Below are 22158 nucleotides of genomic sequence, written 5' to 3'. Positions count from 1 at the left end.
ACTGGAAAGATTGGAGGGGTGGGAGAAAAGAGGAAAAAGACTATACTGGTGGGGGGAAAAAATCAGCATTCAGTTCAGGTGAGGCAGGAGGAGAAACATTTGAAGGAAAGGTTAAATGTCTAAGAGACTTTGTCTGGGGGTCAACAGAACAGGTAGAACAGGAGGGGAAAGACACAGCTGACCAGGAGTGGGAACAGAGGAGTGAGGAATTTGTGACCGAGGTGCTAGGCTCAGGTAGGGTGGAGTCCCATGCAGGAGGCCCTCGATGTACAAGGTACCAGGAGGAGTAAGATGCAGAAGGAAATCAGGCAGTAAGGGCTACTTGATTCGCTCACAGTAAGTGTGTCTGGTCATAGTTGACTGACCCCGGCCAGGCCTACTAGAGTCCCTTTCCTGACAATTAAAAACCTCAAAGAGAGACAGAAGGTAGAGCCAAGTCATTTTACAACACTCTTTCAAGAATGTCCGTATTAACCCCTGCTGATATGATAGTCTGGTTCTCCTCTCTGAACTGTTCTTACCCTATAACCTTAAATAATTTCTCCATTTTTGCCTTTTTTTTTTTTCAAGCACAGAATCATGTGTTGCTTATAACCAAAGTATCTTGCCTGACTCGGCATGGCTCCTGTCTACAGCCAACTCATTCGTTTTGTAGAGAAGGAAACCGAGGCCCTGAGAATATAGGTTTTTCCCAGGTTACAAGACCAAAGACCAATTCCCCTAACTAATAATGTAGACCATAAACACAGATTGAGACCAAAAGTTTTAGAACTTAAAGGACTTCAGGTAAAATCTAGGTATAAAAGGTTAAAGTTTTATAAAAAGCTAAAATTGGAGCCGATGGAGGTGGGTAACGAACAAGGAAAAGCCACTGATCTTCTGGTAGGAACTACCAGAAGGTCTACTTCAAATTCCAGCTGTATTTCATATTCTATCACAACACGAAACCTGAGTAGTCAAAGGTTTCTATAAAAATGTTCTTAAATATCTGAAGCCATTGTATCAATATCAAATCTCAGCTTAAGGAAAATAAAGGCACAAAGTTAGAGGAAGGAAAGACGAATGCCAACCCAAGGACAAATGTGAGGACCAGGTCTGTAATATCAGAACATTTTTGGCACTGATCACATGCTTAAAAACTTTTGTCTTGGTATCCTCCAAATATTTTTTGACTATAAGATATTTCTCCTACTTCCTTAACCTTCCAAGATTGTTACTTCACTTCCTCTTTTCTCAGAATCTTTTGTAAAGCTCATTTCCTTTGTTTTCCCTATCAAGCGTCCTTCCCTTCCTAGAACTTACTTTATTTCCCTTTCTCTAGCCAAAAACTGGGCTGCTAAATATTAATCTTTCCTGTTTCCTTGGTGTTTGATATTTTTGGATCTAACCATTCCCCCATTAATACAAGACAACTTTCATTGGTACATTCTAGCAAACTTTTCCCATGTCACGGCTTCAGAAACAGCAACAGGAGCTTTTTTTTTTTTTTTAATAAAAACATTAACCAAGGTCATCAGTTTCTAGGACGGAACATAAATACCATGCATGCTTCCTTGAAGCTATTCATTTCCCTTTGAACTATGGGTTTTCAGTAAAAATGGGAATCAAGGCTTATTTATTCCAGATGGTCCAAACCCATTAAGATAAACATGTATAGCCAATGCACCATATGAAATATTTCAGGGGAATATAATTTTTATAGAAAAGGAAACTATATTACATGCTAATTTATTTAATTAGAAAACTGTCCTATCTAAATAGATGGAACATGTCAACCAGAATGGAAACTCAGGTTTTTCCCCCATTTATAGATCAGAAAATAAAGTAGTCCTAAAAATTAACATTTTATATACTTCAAACCTATGAGAGGAGATGTAGTAAATTTCTTGTGGCACTTAGCTCTGTTTACTTCCAGTCTTTCTAATAATCACCCAAATTCAATTCCCTGTACATGCAGATTATATGAAAACTACTACTCAATAAGCAGAAGGAAAATAACAAATCTTAATGAGGTTCTACTAAGACTTAATACAAAAACTCTTTAGGATAAAGAACATCATTTATCTTTCAACCACAACTGTTCTAAATTGATATATGTTGGTTCCACTATATCCCAAGCAGTGGTCCATCATGGGGGGTGGGGGGCAGGAGGGGCGGGTTTGCCCACCCCACCACTCAGGGGCCATGTGGCAGTGTTTGGAGTCTTGTTTAGTTGTCCCAACAGCAGTGGTGGTTGGGGGTGGGGATGATGTGCTATTGGCATCTAATGGGTCAAAGCCAGGGATGTGGCTCCACATACAAAGCACAGGACAGCCCTTCCCAAAGTACCCTCAGTGATTGAAAAACTGTCCGACCAAGAGGAAAAAAAAAAAGCAACTGGAAAGAAAAAAAAAAAAAAAAAGAGCAGCCAAAGACAAGAAGTGACCACAAGTCACCACTTACCAAGGCCTTCCCAACTCCTCAGGAGCCACCTACCTTGGAGGCCTGTGGCGTGGATATCACATGGACCGTGCTGGGTTTGACTCCATTCGCCTTTGGCCGCTTATAGAGAGCAAATCTGCTTTTCCTCCGGCCTCGGTCTCCATTAGGTAAAGCACCATTATACCTATAAAAAAGATGAAAGTTCATTTATTTGTAGACTTTTTAAGTTAAAAAAAAAAAAAAAAAGATGGAATAAGAAAAAGGGATGATCATTAAAAAAAAAAAAATCGCCCACTAAACACCCCACAGAAGGAATGGGCTGCAAAACCAACTTCAGCTGTAATGAAATTCAAATCACTTCCAGAAACTTAATTTAAGAGTGATGTACAAAGTAATTATAGGTTTCCTATTCTATAAAGTCAGACTCTTCAAATCTTTTTGGAAAGAGACAGTATAAATAAGCAAATGAGAATTCTGCAGAGGCTGGATTAGTGCTGGCTCAATTTAGTAAGTGTTGTTCTAATGGACCCCAGAGAAACACTCAAGAAATATTTTTAAATGAACTAGTTAGAAAATAGCATACTAATTAAACCTCATCTCTCACTCCCAAATCACGTTAATGTCTTTAGGATCTTTATTTGTAAGAAGACCAAATTCAGTTAGTTGCAGTCTTAAAATTTCTGAATTCTCCACATTCATTCTCATTTCTATTTGAACCTTTAAGCTGTCAGGTGAGCAAAAATACCTTGTGAAAATTAAACATAAAACAGGACTTCACAAGAAGGTTGCCCATAAAGAGGCCCAGGAAAAAAAAAAAAAAGTTTTAGTCCAAACTGTCAAATAACTTAAAAAGTCATCTGGAAAAAAAACAAAGTCCCTAATGCTGATTTCCCACATTAGTACCTTAAGCTAATACCAGTGTTTAAAAGAAATGCAGGATTGCACTTGGTATTTCTGTTTTCTGTTTTTGTTTTTTTTTTTAATTTTCAATTGTATTTCTTTCTTTTTTTTTTTAAATTTTTTTTATTCTTATGTTAATCCCCTTACATTACAACATTAGTTTTAGATGAAGTGTTCCATGATTCATTGTTTGTGCACAACACCCAGTGCTCCATGCAGAATGTGCCCTCCTAAATACCCACCACCAGGCTAACCCATCCTCCCACCCCCCTCCCCTCTAGAACCCTGTTTGTTTTTCAGAGTCCATCGTCTCTCATGGTTCGTCTACCCCTCCGATTTCCCCCGCTTCATTCTTCCCCTCCCGCTACCTTCTTCTTCTTCTTCTTTTTTTTTTTTTCTTAACATATATTGCATTATTTGTTTCAGAGGTACAGATCTGAGATTCAACAGTCTTGCACAATTCACAGCGCTTACCAGAGCACATACCCTCCCCAGTGTCTATCACCCAGTCCCCCCATCACTCCCACCCCACCCCCCACTCCAACAACACTCAGTTTGTTTCCTGCGATTAAGAATTCCTCATATCAGTGAGATCATATGATACATGTCTTTCTCTGTTTGACTTATTTCACTCAACATAATACCCTCCAGTTCCATCCACGTCGTTGCAAATGGCAAGATCTCATTCCTTTTGATGGCTGCATAATATTCCATTGTATATATATACCACATCTTCTTTATCCATTCATCTGTCGATGGACATCTTGGCTCTTTCCACAGTTTGGCTATTGTGGACATTGCTGCTATAAACATCGGGGTGCACGTAGCCCTTCGGATCCCTACTTTTGTATCTTTGGGGTAAATACCCAGTAGTGCAATTGCTGGATCATATGGTAGCTCTATTTTCAACTTTTTGAGGAACCTCCATACAGTTTTCCAGAGTGGCTGCACCAGCTTGCATTCCCACCAACAGTGTAGGAGGGTTCCCCTTTCTCCGCATCCCCGCCAACATCTGTCGTTTCCTGACTTGTTAATTTTAGCCATTCTGACTGGTGTGAGGTGATATCTCATTGAGGTTTTGATTTGGATTTCCCTGATGCCGAGCGATATTGAGCACTTTTTCATGTGTCTGTTGGCCATTTGGATGTCTTCTTTGGAAAAATGTCTGTTCATGTCTTCTGCCCATTTCTTAATTGGATTCTTTGTTCTTTGGGTGTTGAGTTTGATGAGTTCTTTATAGATTTTGGATACTAGCCCTTTATCTGATATGTCATTTGCAAATATCTTCTCCCATTCTGTCGGTTGTCTTTTGGTTTTGTTAACTGTTTCCTTTGCTTTGCAAAAGCTTCTTATCTTGATGAAGTCCCAATAGTTCATTTTTGCCCTTGTTTCCCTTGCCTTTGGCGATGTTTCTAGGAAGAAGTTGCTTCGGCTGAGGTCAAAGAGGTTGTTGCCTGTGTTCTCCTTTAGGATTTTGATGGACTCCTGTCTCACATTGAGGTCTTTCAACCATTTGGAGTCTATTTTTGTGTGTGGTGTAAGGAAGTGGTCCAGTTTCATTCTTCTGCATGTGTCTATCCAATTTTCCCAACACCATTTGTTGAAGAGACTGTCTTTGTTCCATTGGACATTCTTTCCTGCTTTGTCGAAGATTAGTTGACCATAGAGTTGAGGGTCCATTTCTGGGCTCTCTATTCTGTTCCATTGATCGATGTGTCTGTTTTTGTGCCAGTACCATGCTGTCTTGATGATGACAGCTTTGTAATAGAGCTTGAAGTCCGGAATTGTGATGCCACCGGCTTTGCTTTTCTTTTTCAATATTCCTCTGGCTATGCGGGGTCTTTTCTGGTTCCATACAAATTTTAGGATTATTTGTTCCATTTCTTTGAAAAAAGTGGATGGTATTTTGATGGGGATTGCATTGAATGTGTAGATTGCTCTAGGTAGCATTGACATCTTCACAATATTTGTTCTTCCAGTCCATGAGCATGGAACGTTTTTCCATTTCTTTGTGTCTTCCTCAATTTCTTTCATGAGTATTTTATAGTTTTCTGAGTACAGATCCTTTGTCTCTTTGGTTAGATTTATTCCTAGGTATCTTATGGTTTTGGGTGCAATTGTAAATGGGATCGACTCCTTAATTTCTCTTTCTTCTGTCTTGTTGTTGGTGTATAGGAATGCCACTGACTTCTGTGCATTGATTTTATATCCTGCCACTTTACTGAATTCCTGTATGAGTTCTAGCAGTTTTGGGGTGGAGTCTTTTGGGTTTTCCACATAAAGTATCATATCATCTGCAAAGAGTGAGAGTTTGACTTCTTCTTTGCCAATTTGGATGCCTTTGATTTCTTTTTGTTGTCTGATTGCTGTGGCTAGGACTTCCAATACTATGTTGAATAGCAGTGGTGATAGTGGACATCCCTGCCGCGTTCCTGACCTTAAGGGGAAAGCTCTCAGTTTTTCCCCATTGAGAATAATATTTGCTGTAGGTTTTTCATAGATGGCTTTTATGATATTGAAGTATGTACCCTCTATCCCTATACTCTGAAGAGTTTTGATCAAGAAAGGATGCTGTACTTTGTCAAAAGCTTTTTCTGCATATATTGAGAGGATCATATGATTCTTGTTCTTTCCTTTGTTAATGTACTGTATCACATTGATTGATTTGCGGATGTTGAACCAACCTTGCAGCCCAGGGATAAATCCCACTTGGTCATGGTGAATAATCCTTTTAATGTACTGTTGGATCCTATTGGCTAGTATTTTGGTGAGAATTTTTGCATCTATGTTCATCAGGGATATTGGTCTGTAATTCTCCTTTTTGATGGGGTCTTTGTCTGGTTTGGGGATCAAGGTAATGCTGGCCTCATAAAATGAGTTTGGAAGTTTTCCTTCCGTTTCTATTTTTTGGAACAGTTTCAGAAGAATAGGTATTAATTCTTCTTGAAATGTTTGGTAGAATTCCCCTGGGAAGCCATCTGGCCCTGGGCTTTTGTTTTTTGGGAGATTTTTGATGACTGCTTCAATTTCCTTAGTGGTTATAGGTCTATTCAGGTTTTCTATTTCATCCTGGTTCAGTTTTGGTAGTTGATACATCTCTAGGAATGCATCCATCTCTTCCAGGTTATCTAATTTGCTGGCATAGAGTTGCTCATAATATGTTCTTATAATTGTTTGTATTTCTTTGGTGTTGGTTGTGATCTCTCCTCTTTCATTCATGATTTTGTTGATTTGGGTCATTTCTCTTCTCTTTTTGATAAGTCTGGCCAGGGGTTTATCAATCTTGTTAATTCTTTCAAAGAACCAGCTCCTAGTTTCGTTGATCTGTTCTACTGTTCTTTTAGTTTCTATTTCATTGATTTCTGCTCTGATCTTTATGATTTCTCTTCTCCTGCTGGGTTTAGGCTTTATTTGCTGTTCTTTCTCCAGCTCCTTTAGGTGTAGGGTTAGGTTGTGTACTTGAGACCTTTCTTGTTTCTTGAGAAAGGCTTGTATTGCTATATACTTTCCTCTTAGGACTGCCTTTGCTGCATCCCAAAGATTTTGAACAGTTGTGTTTTCATTTTCATTGGTTTCCATGTATTTTTTTAATTCTTCTTTAATTTCCTGGTTGACCCATTCATTCTTCAGTAGGATGCTCTTTAGCCTCCATGTATTTGAGTTCTTTCCGACTTTCCTCTTGGGATTGAGTTCTAGTTTCAAAGCATTGTGGTCTGAAAATAGGCAGGGAATGATCCCAATCTTTTGGTACCGGTTGAGACCTGATTTATGACCTAGGATGTGGTCGATTCTGGAGAATGTTCCATGGGCAGTAGAGAAGAATGTGTATTCCGTTGCTTTGGGGTGGAATGTTCTGAATATGTCTGTGAAGTCCATTTGGTCCAGTGTGTCATTTAAAGTCTTTATTTCCTTGTTGATCTTTTGCTTAGATGATCTGTCCATTTCAGTGAGGGGGATGTTAAAGTCCCCCACTATTATTGTATTGTTGTTGATGTGTTTCTTTGCTTTTGTTATTAATTGCCTTATATAATTGGCTGCTCCCATGTTAGGGGCATAGATATTTACAATTGTTAGATCTTCTTGTTGGATAGATCCTTTAAGTATGATATAGTGTCCTTCCTCATCTCTTATTACAGTCTTTGGTTTAAAATCTAATTTGTCTGATATAAGGATTGCCACCCCAGCTTTCTTTTGGTGTCCATTAGCATGGTAAATGGTTTTCCACCCCCTCACTTTCAATCTGGGGGTGTCTTTGGGTCTAAAATGAGTCTCTTGCAGACAGCATATCGATGGATCTTGTTTTTTAATCCAGTCTGTTAGCCTGTGTCTTTTGATTGGGGCATTTAGCCCATTTACATTCAAGGTAACTATTGAAAGATAGGAATTTAGTGCCATTGTATTGCCTGTAAGGTGACTGTTACCGTATATTGTCTGTGTTCCTTTCTGGTCTATGTTGCTTTTAGGGTCTCTCTTTGCTTAGAGGACCCCTTTCAAGATTTCCTGTAGGGCTGGTTTTGTGTTTGCAAATTCCTTTAGTTTTTTTTTGTCCTGGAAGCTTTTTATCTCTCCTTCAATTTTCAATGACAGCCTAGCTGGATAGAGTATTCTTGGCTGCATATTTTTCTCATTTAGTGCTCTGAATATATCCTGCCAGTCCTTTCTGGCCTGCCAGGTCTCTGTGGATAGGTCTGTTGCCAATCTAATGTTTCTACCATTGTAGGTTACATATCTCTTCTCCCGAGCTGCTTTCAGGATTTTCTCTTTGTCTATGAGACTCGTAAGTTTTACTATTAGATGTCGGGGAGTTGACCTATTTTTATTGATTTTGAGAGGGGTTCTCTGTGCTTCCTGGATTTTCATGCCTGTTTCTTTCCCCAAATTAGGGAAGTTCTCTGCTATAATTTGCTCCATTATACCTTCTGCCCCCCTCTCTCTTTCTTCTTCTTCTGGGATCCCAATTATTCTAATGTTGTTTCGTCTTATGGTATCACTTATCTCTCGAATTCTGCCCTCATGATCCAGTAGTTGTTTATCTCTTTTTCTCAGCTTCTTTATTTTCCAGCATTTCATCTTCTATATTACTGATTCTCTCTTCTGCCTCATTTATTCTAGCAGTTAGCGCCCCCATTTTTGATTGCACCTCATTAATAGCCTTTTTGATTTCTACTTGGTTGGATTTTAGCTCTTTTACTTCTCCAGAAAGAGTTTCTCTAATAACTTCCATATTTTTTTCAAGCCCAGCTAGTATCTTTAAAGTGATGATTCTGAACTCTAGATCTGACATCGTACTAATGTCCGTATTGAGTAGGTCCCTGGCAGTCGGTACTGCCTCTTGTTCTTTTTGTTGAGGTGATTTTTTCCGTCTCGTCATTTTGTGCAGAGGAGAATAGATTAATGAGAGAACAAAATGCTAGCAGAGTAACCACGTCCCCAGAAAATATACTCTAAACAAATCAGAAAAGACCTGAAGCAGTGGGATAAGAAGGGGAAAGAGAGAAAAAAAAAAAAAAAAGAAAAAAAAAGAAAAAGATAAAGATAAAAACAACAACAAACAAAACAAAACAACAACAACAAAAGAAAAACCAGAATGTGATCAAATATGATCTATATGGTATATAGATCAGTGCCACACACTAGATTTGGGGTGTGTTTTGGTCTTTTAGAAGAAAGTGTCTCCCAAAATTTTAAAGAAAGAAAAACTTATATATGTACAAAAATAAGGGTTGATATGATGAAGGGATGGAAAATGACTGTAAAAATGGAAATTATAAAAAATTTTATAGGGCGCCTGGGTGGCTCAGTTGGTTGAGCGACTGCCTTCGGCTCAGGTCGTGATCCTGGAGTCCCGGGATCGAGTCCCGCATTGGGCTCCCTGCTCGGCGGGGAGTCTGCTTCTCCCTCTGACCCTCCCCCCCTCATGTGCTTGCTCTCTCTCATTCTCTCTCAAATAAATAAAATCTTTAAAAAAAAAAAAAAAAAAAATTTTATAAAAGGAATTGATAAGAAGTTGTTTGAAAAAAGAAAGAGGATTTAAAAAAAGAAAAAAGAAAAAAAAAAAAAGGGAGAGGATGTGATCAGGCAGGGGAATAGAGAACACCATATACTAGAGATTTAGGGTATATTTTAATCTGTTAGAAGAAACTATCTCAAAATTTTAAAGAGAGAACAACTTATATATATAAGCCAAAAATATGGGTAACTACTATGAAGGGATAGAATATGACTCTAAAAATGAAAAATAAAAATGTTTTTTTTAAAAAAAGGGATTGATAAGATGTTGTTTGAAAAAGGGAAAAAGAAAAATTCAAAAAGAAATAAAAAGACAAAAAGACAGTTAAAAAAAAAATTAACTTTAAAAGACTAAGGAATCATGGTAAAAAAGCCGTGAATTCTATGTGCAGTAGTCCCCTAGCGCTGGAGTTCTGCCGTTCTCATTGATCGGTAAACTTGGTCTTGGCTGGCTGTTCTCGCTGGTCTTCTGGGGAGGGGCCTGTTGCCGTGGTTTCCAAGTGTCTCTGCCGGAGGCGGAATTGCCCCGCCCTTGCCCCCTCCCGGCTAAGTAATCGGCTTGGGTTTGCTCTCCGGGGCTTTCGTTCCCTGCGAGCTTTCCGTACAGCTTTGGAGGCGGAGAGTGAAAATGGCGGCCTCCCAATCTCCGCCCCGGAGGAGCCGAGAACTCGGGGCCCCGCTCCTCAGTGAGCCCCCAGAGAAAAGCCGTCAGTCACTCCCGTCTCCCCGGTCTCCGGCCGCACTCCGTGCTCAACCGGCCTGTGACCACGCGTTTCTATCTCTGGCACCGGACCCGGTCTGGAGTCTCCAAACCCAGCAGATCCCTGCGGTGCACTCCCGCGCGGCTCCTCCCCGGGGAGGAAGGTGAGTCTCCCCGGATCTGCCGCTTGTTGGGTCCCTGCTGGAGGAGCAGGGGCCCGACTGTGCCGCGGATCGCGGTTAATGGCAACCCCGAGCTGAGAGCCCGCGCCTGGGCTCCGCCTCTGCAGCCGGCTTCCCCGCTCCGATACCTGGGAGCTCTGCCGCCCTCAGGCACCCCCGGTCTTTCTGTGACCCCGGGGGTCCTGACACCACACTGTCCCGGAGGGTTCCACCCCCCGCTGAGCCACCAGAGTGACGTCCCTCGGCGGAGCAGACTTTTAAAAGTTCCGATTTTGTGCTCCGTGGCTCTATCACTTGCCAGAAGCGGCCGACGGAGGCCCCTCCCCCGCCGTCTATCCTCCTGAATATCGCCGCGGATTCCCTTCTCCGCACGTCCTACCTTCCAGAAAGTGGTCGCTTTTCTGATGAGAGAGTTGTTGCTCTTCTTTTCTTCGATCTCCTGTTGGGTTTGTAGGTGTTCAGAATGGTTTGATCCCTATCCAGCTGAATTCCTGAGAGGAGACGAAATCCAGGTCTCCTACTCCTCCGCCATCTTGCTCCGCCCCCCTCTTCAATTGTATTTCTAACTCTGGATTTAATGGGTCCCTGTATGTTCTGACCAATGTCTCCTGTCACCACGCTGACAGGACTATTCTCCATCCCCTTCTTGGGAGAAGTTCTTTTCAACTTGAAAGTCCTGCCTTTGCCTCCCGTTGAGCCACACCCAAAACATGGTGGGCAGTATGGCAGAAGGGCCCTCAGGCTCATGAACAGTAAAAGTCAGAACAAAGAATTTTTTTTTGTTTTATAATTCAGTAGCTACAGTTTGACAATGGATTTAAATTATCACTTAAAGTTATTCCTGCTGTGTTTTTAATCTGTTCCATTTCCATCACAAAGGAACATCAGCTACATAAAAGTGTCTCTAGAATACAGAGATGATTTATTTCAAGTCTCTTCTTTCTGAGGCAAGATCAAAACATGCACTGTTTTCTTACACATTATTCGTGATTGCTACTATAATGAAAGCATCCGTGAGTAAACCACCATCATAAACCTACTTTGTTTTAATATATTTCCAAATCACTTAAATCAAGATGAACATTCTATGAGAAACATATGTAAATCAATTAAAGCTAGGACACTCAACAGTTTAGAGGAACGTTTCCCCATAGAGATCTGGTAGGGTTTCCCGAGCCTCTCACGTCTCCCCAGCTCCCTGTCCCATCTTTCCATGACATACTGCAGGTTGAGAAGATCCAACGCAGCAAGAGGGTGTCAGATGCCTTTTAGGGATCGACTCATGACTACACACCCTTCTCAGGAACCCATCCCTTAATGGCCTCAGGTGAACCCCAGCACCATGTCTGAATGAAATGGCCAGGCCAGCACCCTCCCCACCACACTGTAGCTGAATGGCTGGGGGTGGATATCTGGCCCACATTGGCCAAGGACATGCTCACAGTGGAAAACACAAAACTGGGACAGAGGAAAAAGCAGCCAGTGTCTGGGGATGGCCAGAGCTGTACGATGTAAGTGCACCAACTGTGCGGATGTCCCAACCTGTCACATGATGCAGCGGCAGAGAAGTGAGGAACGAAGCAGATGAACAGAGACCAGCGGCCAGATACAAAGAAGAGGCTCAGGGCTGCTATTGGCCCTGTTGTACTCTGACCCTTGTTCATGACATCCTCTTTAGTTTTGGCTAACTCAAGTTGGTTTCTGCTACCTGCAACCCCAAAGTCCTATCTAATATAAAGGGGGGGGGGCACGAAAATTAGTACCACCTTAACATATGCAGAACGTTTTAAGTGAGTTCCTGAGCATAGAAGAAGATACTGCAGGTTAAGCAAACACTATGCCATCTACATACGGATTACCTACTCACTCAACACAGCTAAACAGTGATTGGTGAAAAATCCTATTGAAAATAATTAAGGTGATGGTGCGAAAACATGTGTCACAATGAGACAAGTTTCTAATTAGGTGAAGCTACATGGCCATTCATTCAATATTAAAAATGCCAAGTCCTAGAACCACAGTGATGAATATCGGCTTCCTGGTCTTCAGATCTCTCCACTTAAGAGCAGAGAAAGGCATAAGAACAAGTGTGATAAGACCTGTATGCAACAAAATGGACTACTGCACAAAGCTCGTGGGAAGAAGCATCAGGGAGGGCTTCATGGAAGAGACAATGTGTGAATGGTCTCAAAATGTGAACCAGACTAAATGGGAATACAGGGCAATAGTACATACAAAGGCAAGGAGTGTAGGTAGTTCAGTACTGGGGGAGCATCAAGTTCAAGGTAAGAGAAGTAGCAGGCCTGAGGGTAAAAGGCAGGGGCCAGGTGACAAGAGCCTGGCGTTCCACGAGGGCATGGCTTTTTCGGAGAATAGGGAGCCGGTAAGATTTATGCAAAGGACTAACATGACTGGACATAAAGTAAATGCTGAGACAGCACGGCGCAGGATGGACAGCCAGATTAGAGTCAAGATCATCAGACGGGACAACTAGCCGAACCATAGGGAAGTGTATTGGGTTGAATGGTGGACCCCAAATAGATAGGTCCATGTCCCAGATCCTTTGAGAAAAGGGTCTTTGCAGATGTAGTTAAAGCTCTGGAGATGAAATCATCCTAGGTTACTGGAGGGTTCTAAATCCAGTAACAAGGGTCTTTGTAAGAGACACACAGGCCCATGTGAACAGAGAGGCAGAAACTGGAACTGGACAATCACGAGCCAAGGAACGCCTGCAGCCACCAGAAACGGGAAGAGACAAGGAAGGACCCTGCCCCCTAGGGCCCCCAGCAACAGCACGACCTTGGTAGCACCGTGGTTCCAGAATGGAGGCCTCCAGAACCGTGAGAATCCATTCTGCTGTCTTGAGCCACGTCGTCAGTGGTAACTGGTCCTGATAGCTACAGGAAACGTTTAGAGCCTAAACCAAAGCAGCGAGGAAAGGTGTCAGAAGATGAGATGAACATTTCAGAGTGTTGTTTTCAGTGCCAGGTAAGCCTCAGAATCTCCAGGGAAGCCATACCAAACGATGCACGCCGAAGTCTCATGAGTTTCCAAGTCTGGAGTCCCGGTGCAGGGCTCCAGAAGTAGGTGTCAGAGGGGCACAGGGATGCACACTTGCAGCCGTGGTTTGAAGACCACTATCAATAGTACTTGGGGACTTGTTTGGCTGCACAGGGTGGAGGAACAGAGAAAGGTAATGGCATACGGGCTTCTGGCCTCGGCTGGGGGGCGAGGGGGCAATATTAGGAAGCAGAACAGGAATTACGGGGATATGCAGGGAAAGCCATGTGGGAGGTGAGAGAACTTACAGTCCAGGTGCTTTTACGCTACAAGTGTGGCAGCTGAAATCATGAGTGTAAATGAGATATGCCCAAGAAAGTGCAAAATAAAGAAGTCAAGGACCAGATGGCAAGGACAGACCCTAGAAAATGCAACCATTTAAAGAAATAACCCCTTCTCACCCCTTCTTAGTCACAGGCAGAAGGCCCAGGAACAGGAGAAAGCTGTTCACTGGAGACAGAATTCACAGTGTTCAAGCAGTTAAAAGGCCAGTTCATAAGACAAAAATGTGCTACCACGATCTGGAAAAGACCGGGTCATTGGGGACCTTATCCATCTCCAACAAGTAAATACAAGCCAGCCCCTGACGCTGGGTCTCACTCTGAGCCTCCCCTCCCATTCCATGTTCTCCTCACAGCTGAGAATCTCAGCAGAGTGCTCCTCACCCACTGTCCTGCTTCCAATACTCCTGGACTCAATTCACTATCACTTGGTCTTTGCCCCAAATCAAAAACTACATTTGGTCATGGGTCCTGCCACCACCATGTCCGACCTCCACCCCACCCTGGAAGTTCCCCACTGGCTCTCGAATCAGTGTGACAGATCAGAGAGGACCACAGATGCCGAGGACTTCCCCCAGGGAGAGGGGGAAGCCTCTCCTTCGTCCCCGATCTGTCAAGCATGGTCACCTCTTGCTAAGCATGATGACAGACTCTTCCCCTCCCACCTCCTGCCTCCCCATCCCCCCAAGGAACGTCCGGTCCATCCACGGCACCTGACACAACACACCAGTGCAGAGGGCACCCAGGCACTGAGACCCGCCCAGGGCGACTACATGACAAGAGAGAAGGACCATCGTTTAGGTACTGGAGGAGAGCCCAGAGATGTGCCGACAAAGGCAAAAAGTTATCATTCCAAGGAAGAAGGTCAGAATGTTCCCCGGCCGGGCAAGCTCTGCGACCAGTAAGTTCGTAGAAATAATATTTCCAAGTGTTGCTGCCACCTGTTTTAGCCGAACAGGGGTATTTGGACTCAAACCCACAAGTTGCTTTTCAAGCTTCCCAATTTAAAAAAAAAAAAAAAAAATTCTGGAGATGTTAAAAACATCCACTTATTTAGTAAGTGTGTGATGAAAATTTAACTCTTCATATATGCAGGGCAAATAGCTGGTCTTAATAGTAAAGGTATTTGGATGCTGTGAATGACAATGAAAGATCTGTGTAAGAAACCTCACAAATCAAGGATTTTTCCTAGTTTAAAATGCAGAGTTCACATGTTTTCACTAGCATTTGCTGTGCATTTACCATGGGACAAGGAACGATGGGAGGGAGGCATTATTACTCTCTGTGGACAGGTAACAGGCTTGAATGATTGAAATATACACACAGACTTGCACAGCTAGGAAAGGGCAGACAGAGCCCTAATCCACACCTGCTTTTGTCTGACTCCAAATGTCATGCTTTCCAGTAGACGCTGACGATTTCTAAATTCAAGGCATTTCTTGGCATCTAACACCAAGATACAGTCTTGAGGAGATGACTGCCACCTAAAAAATGCATCTGTCAGAAAGAATTTTCTATAGGAAACAGCGAGAGAGGTGTGGGCCAGGGGCTCCCACCGCATTTTGGAGGCATCACGCTTGATCCTCACCAGCCTGAACTTAGAACCGCACCCACGTGGAAATGGGGAAGAGGACGTGGAGTATAGCATCCCAGGACTGGGTTTCCGAGGCAGCCCGGCTTCCTGCCGCAGTCTGAACATCCAGCCCTCCCTCGAAAGCATTTCTGTCACTTGCACAGATAAATCACGAGCAACTACTGTAACCAAAGTAAGCCATCCGCTGCCGACGAACAGGTCAGGGCCACGACAGACGAGATGTAGAGACGGGGCACAGAGCCTGATAAACTGCAGCGTGGCACCTGCCTCGACACGGCACACCCCAGCTCACCAGGGTAGTGAACGTACTAGTGCAACCGTATGAAAACACACGTAAGCCCGTAAGGGCTGGACACCAGCCTGACATTACTACAGCCCCGACTCGCTGTTTACTCTGGCAGAACACACCTGGACTTGCCTCGCCCAAATGAACATTATATACAAAGCCCTGGGACCCAACAGTGTTTATTCCTCTGTGCCTAACAAATGCTGTGTAGCATAGGGTTTTGTGAACCGACATTCATTTCTGGCCAAAGAACTAATTATGGCAGCACGAGAACAGTCTCTCCCCTCTGCGGATTACCTGCTGCAGCTTTTTCTTTTCTTTTTTTTTTTTAAATTTTTTTTTAAAGATTTTATTTATTTATTCATGAGAGACAGAGAGAGAGGCAGAGGGAGAAGCAGGCTCCCAAGGAGCAGAGAGCCCGACGCGGGACTCGATCCCAGGACCCTGGGATCATGACCTGAGCCTAAGGCAGACGCTTAACCATCTGAGCCACCCAGGCGCCCCTGCTGCAGCTTTTTCAACATCACTTCATTCAGAAAATCTTCCTGGGCTTGGCCTGAAAATGAGAGTTCTCCATGTCCCATTTCTGGTTGGAAATGGTCCTTGCTTCAAGTAGCTACTTAAGGTCCAATCAATATGAAAGCAATATAGTCACTCAAGAATGCCACCCATGAGATGCCCGGGGTGAGTCAAGCCCCAGGGCCATGGCCTGAGGATACTCACAAGTGATCTTGCCTCTTGAGAGAGGGAGGGGAAGGCAGACAATTGTAAAACAATACTGATAAACGCTAATGAAAGGAAGTGAGAACACTAGGGGAAAAAAATAAATGGGAACATTAGCTTCTGAATCAGGACCCTGCACTTGGGGTCGGAGTCATGGAACTGTAGGAGTGATCTGCTATACCAGACCAGTGCGATGGCGTGGGTTAATCTTCCCTTTATAACTTTCGCTGTTTTGACTGGATGCTTTTCAAGAAGTTTCCTTTTGATTTGCATAAGCCCCTTCACCTCTACATGGCACCTTAAAACCCAGGAAGGGCTCAATTACATAGTCACCACATTAGTGTGGGGATAAGGACAGTGGTGCAGAGATCCCGAGACAGGAGTTCTAGCCCCCACTCCTTCCTGAGGAGTTCTAGCCCCCACTCCTTCCTGCCCGGGGCTGGGAACCTACAGAAGACAGGCCTGTTTCTTCAGCTACGGGGAGCTCAACACAAAATTACACATTCAGTTTCAGAAAGATTCCCAAGCCTCTCTGGAGCATTCCAAGTACGGACGGACACAGAAGAGGTCTCACCCAGCTAAAAGGCCATCGTCCTGACTCAGGAAGGTGAAGGTTGGGGCGGTTCTGGAAACTACTGGCTTCTACAGCCACTCCCCTTCCAAAAGCCTCCCAGATCTTTAGGGCAGTTATGTTTGCAGGTTGCCTTTTTCTTATCTTGAGGATTGTTTTTTTGTTTTGTTTTGTTTTTTTAGCTTCTCCATACCAAAATATTTCCCAAGGTGAAATATTAAGAAGTTTTTTATATCAGGAACACAGTACTGCCCCCACAGCAGGAGATTTGAGGCTGTTCCTCCAGGCTTTGTACACCCACGCACTCTCCCCCAGCCCCTCTGCAGCAGGAGGTACACGGAGAGCCCTCCTGGTCCTCCCTCCCATCCCAGAGGGGACTTGGCCCAAGTCCCTGAACTTCTCAGAAGCCCTAAAGGAGAAAGGCCTAACAATCGACTGTGTGAATTCTGCTGCAGTGTGCTGGTGTTGGGAGAGGCGCTCAGGAGAGGCGGGGACCCCAGGCTCCACTGACCCCTGGGCCATCACTTGGTTCTTTCTTGCATTTACTCAATTCCTATAGGGAGGGTCACACCTACCTTGGTGCTTCTTCCTCCAACCAGGCCATTCAAAAGAAAACGAACAGAACGAACATGCAAGGCAAATCCGGTCTACCTCAAAAACAAAGGAACTGTTTATTAAAAGAACATTATCATCTAATACTTAGTCATTTGTGCAATTGAAGTCTTTCTCCTCCTTTTTTCATTTCAAATTGGTACCGTCACTAAATCACCCAGAATTTTTTTTTTTTTAACTGTATTGAATCTTTGATTTTTAAGCATTGCTGGAGGGCCAACAGCAGAGCCTTTTTCACTGAATACTTAAAGATATGCAAAGCATCAGGAATAGGGAAAGCTATTTATGTTACTCTCACAACATCTAAGACTACTTCTTTTATTCTGTCATTGGCTTTATATAAAATAAACCAGGCAGGCAGCATGAAGCAGAGCCCCTCAATCACTGCCTAAGGCAGAGTCATCTCAACCAACCCACAGACCCATGAGAACAAATCATTGTTGTTTTAAAAGTCAGAGTTTGGGGATGATTTGTTACTCAGCATTATAAGGCAAAAATCAAATGATGTTCTGAATTTCAAAAGCACATTAACGTAAGTAGCTTCCTCCGTATCTAAAGACTTCAGGCTAAAAACACAAAAAATATCATATATATATGTGTGTGTGTGTGTATCCCAAGGTTTATTTTATATATATATATACACACACACACGCACATACATATATATACACACACATACATATATATATATGCACATATATATATGTGTGTATCTATACACACACCCCCCCCAAGGTTTTATATAAAAGACTTCCATTCTGAAGGAAAAAGATTAGAATTCCAAATGTGTCCCTTTTTAAATTAAGAAAAACTGACTTTTAAAAAAATGTATACTTTTTAAAGAGGGGGATGAAATATCAAATTGTAGGTCTTCTTTTCAATAAATTATGTTATTTAAAAGCTGTGGTCCCTCAAATAAGCTACATGTGTATATAAGGTCTTAGTCTCTAAAATCAAATTTAGTAATTTGATCCTAATTCTTTTATGTCTATTTGGCAAAGCATTGAGTCTTTTAAATCTGTTTATATACAACTTCCACCATAGTAAGAGGCCTCTAAAAAGAGCATTTCAAAGGTTGCCAAAAAAAGCAGCATCTAAAACTAGCATTGGGCCCACCACCTAACATATACTAAAGTTCTGGGCATTTCAAATAAGGAACTTGATGTACAAGGATTTTATTACTGGCCCAAAGAATTAAAGCCAGAAATCGAAACTAGCATTGGAATCTCTTCTGTCTCGTAAGTTATAATTATTCTTAACTACTAAAATAATTACTTCAAATTCTTTTCCTTTTTCAAAATTTCTCCTAAAAAGAATCACACTAATGTAACCTTTACTAATGTTTACTTTAAACCTTTAGCATACACACATGGAATCTAGAAATTCCTAGAAATATGGATGTGTCAGAGCAAGCAAACCCAACTTTGGAAAACTTGTTGGGCAATGCCCTGACGAATTAAGAGATATATAATTCATACTGTAACAACTAATTTCAAGATGGTTATAAAATATATTCACTTTAATCAATTACCCATGACAGGATGGGGGTGGGGGGAGGGAAAGGTTTACACCAAATATAAATACTTTAATGAGCTACAAAGCTAAAGCCCGGTGATGGCTTCACATCACGCATATTGAGGCTACATGGATTCACATCCTTTCACGTAACTTTTCTAAAGATTCTTTTATTTCTGGAAGACCTACACGTAATACTTGAAATACAAGATTAGAAAATATTAGAATATACATAAAATCAAGTTTGTTTCAAGAAATGGAAGCATGCTCTAAAACCACATTTTGTAACAGCAGAAGTAGTAGGTGAATCAGGCCAATTACACAAGAGGAATTCTTTCTGAGCAGTTGTAGTAAATGATTTTTGTAACAACCAACCTTCAGTGCTACAGAAGCATATGACCCAGAAGTTAGTTTTGGTTTGGCATATTAACCCACCAACTGCAAAAGAAAAATTCCTTCACATTCACCATGAATACATTAACTTGTCAATGACCACAAACACATTATTTTTCAAATGGATACTAGGAGTCCTTCAACAGCCATGCACATAATCTGAATACAGGGATATCTTATCAAGAATTCAGAAATCAGAACATAGAGATTTCCTTCCCAAATCTCCCAATTTACAAATTCTTGAAATATAAGATTCTTAGGAAATTTCTAGCCATATTCAGAGAGGCACAGTTTGAGAGGTACGAATGACCTCAGATATATACTAATTCATTGTATAGAGCTGCCTTATCCAATATAGTAGCCACTAGCCATATGCAGCTATTTTTTTAATTTATTTATTTTCAGGGCGCCTGGGTGGTTCAGTCAGTTAAGCAACTGCCTTCAGCTCAGGTCATGATCCCAGAGTCCTGGGATCTAGCCCTGTATCGGGCTTCTTGCTCAGAGGGGAGCCTGCTTCTCCTTCCCCTACTCCCCCTGCTTGTGCTCCCTGTCAAATAAAAAAATAAATAATATCATTAAAAAAAAGATTTTCTTATTTTAGAGACAGAGAGAGTGTGCAAATGATTGCGCAGGGGTGGGGTTGGGGTGAGGGGTGGAGGGAGAGGGAGAGAATCTCAAGCAGACTCCCCACTGAACACGGAGCCCAACATATAGGTCTTGATCTCACGACCCTGAGATCATGACCTGAGTCAAAACCAAGAGTCATACACTTAACCAACTGAGCCACCCAGGTGCCCCCACATGCAGCTATTTAAATTTTAACTGAACTTTCAGTTTTTCATGCTAGCCACATTTCAAGTGCCCAACAATCATATGTGGCCAGTGGCTACCAAACTGGATGGCAGGGCTATAGAATAATTCCATCATCCCAGCAAGTTCAGTGGGACTGGTGCTGGAATAGATGTTCAAGCAAGTCAAATCAAGAAGAATCTTCCAGGCACCTAGCCATTTGGTAGTAGGATCCTGAATCCTACTTCAAATTCTCCCTCAGGATTTCCAGAATTTAAAGTTTTTGGACATTGTTTCTTTCTTTTTTTTTTTATTCTTATGTTAATCCCCTACATTACATCATTAGTTTTAAATGTAGTGTTCCATGATTCGTTGTTTGTGCATAACACCCAGTGCTCCATGCAGAATGCGCCCTCCTCAATACCCATCACCAGGCTAACCCATCCTCCCACCCCCCTCCCCTCTAGAACCCTCAGTTTGTTTTTCAGATTGGACATTGTTTCTAAGAGTTCCTCAGAATAATGCCAGCATTGAGAACACATCCTCAAACTCCATCTTTATTCTTGAAGAAGAGGTTTTTCAGGTTTTTCTATGTGGTAATTCAGAAAATATCCTACTGTCTTGGAGGGGAAAGGAAAGATTCTGGCATCAAAAAATGTATTTTGCTTGAGGCCTAAGCATTTTCTCTAGGGATACACTTTGGAATGTGCGATGTAAGTTCCCACAAAGTATGATTCACTTATAAAAATTCACTTTATAAACAACTTCCAAATTTAGACTTCATACAGATATTGACAAGGCATCTGATAAGCTTCTTTAGCCCAGATACAGGTTTTTAAGAGCCAAGAAGAGTATTCCCTTCCCACAATTACTTAAAGGTAAAAGAGTAAAAGCATTTGTATTAAAACAGGAATAAGGATGATTACCATTTTTTTTAGTAGTTACAAGATACTTTATTGATATATGTACCATAATTTATGTAACGAGCACCTATGTTAGATATTTACATTGTTTCCAAGTGCTTTTCCATTATAAACAACACTAAGCATTCCATTGCTACATGTTTGTACACAATTGATTCCGGATATACTGCTTAAAATGCAATTTCTGGGTAAAAAAAGTACATGCCTTTAAAATGGTGATATATTATTGCCAAGTTGTTCCCTAGTAAAGTTCTGCTATAGTTTTTTTTTTTAATCTTACTATGTTATGTTAATCACTATACATTACATCATTAGTTTTTGACGTAATGTTCCATGATTCATTGTTTGCGTATAACACCCAGTGCTCCATTCAATACGTGCCTTCTTTAATCCCATCACCAGGCTAACCCATCCCCCCACCCCCCTCCCCTCTAGAACCCTCAGTTTGTTTCTCAGAGTCCATAGTCACACATGGTTCGTCTCCCCCTCCGATTTCCCCCCCTTCATTTTTCTCTTCCTACTATCTTCTTTTTTTAACATATAATGTATGATTTGTTTCAGAGTACAGGTCTGTGATTCAACAGTTTTACACAATTCACAGCGCTCACCATTTTTACTAAACACGGTTCTAAAAGTCCTTGCCTAACTAAAAACACTGAATTAGAATTAACTGTAGGAAAAGATATAGAACTGTTATTCCTATAATAATTAAAACAATGTATTACTTGAGAAAACAAAAACCAGTGGAACAGAAGAGATATTTCAGAAATAGAACCTTGACTATGTAGGAAATAGAAGAAAGGACCACTAGTCAATGGGAAAGAAATCGGATTATTCAATCAGTCCTGTAAGGAAACCAAGGAAAGGAAAAAAAGTGTTCAGAGCTGGAGCTTAACTTTCACCACAAAATTCTGAAATACACAACAGATAAATGTGAACAACAATCAAAACTAAAGAAAACAGAGTTGATCACTGATTCAGGGATATGAAAAACAATGTTCTAAACACAGTGGTGGGGCTCCTGGTTGGCTCAGTCAGTTAAGCGATGGACTCTTGGTTTCACTCAGGTTATGATCTCAGGGTCACTGGGCTCAGTGTGGACTCGGTCCCCCACCTCCAGCCCCTGCTCGCTCTCTTGCTCTCTTTCAAATAAATAAAATCTTGGGCGCCTGGGTGGCTCAGTCGTTAAGCGTCTGCCT

General features: G+C 41.9%; 1 protein-coding gene across 1 annotated transcript in view; it reads right to left on the bottom strand.

Moving 5' to 3' along the window:
* The window catches only part of PELI2 (pellino E3 ubiquitin protein ligase family member 2), a 208021-nt gene that overhangs the window by 141677 nt on the left and 44186 nt on the right, over positions 1 to 22158 (bottom strand). The window contains exon 2 of the mRNA XM_045900925.3: positions 2476 to 2605. Coding sequence (XP_045756881.1) covers positions 2476 to 2605 — 130 coding nt within the window. The remainder of the gene's footprint in view (positions 1 to 2475; positions 2606 to 22158) is intronic.

This window comes from Mirounga angustirostris, unplaced genomic scaffold (assembly GCF_029215605.1).
Source record: "Mirounga angustirostris isolate CCGP_5_RB_7025 unplaced genomic scaffold, mMirAng1.0.hap1 SCAF_9, whole genome shotgun sequence".
In the NCBI taxonomy this organism is placed as follows: domain Eukaryota; kingdom Metazoa; phylum Chordata; class Mammalia; order Carnivora; family Phocidae; genus Mirounga; species Mirounga angustirostris.
Note: the sequence above shows the minus strand (reverse complement) of the source record. Positions and strands in the feature narration are given on the sequence as shown.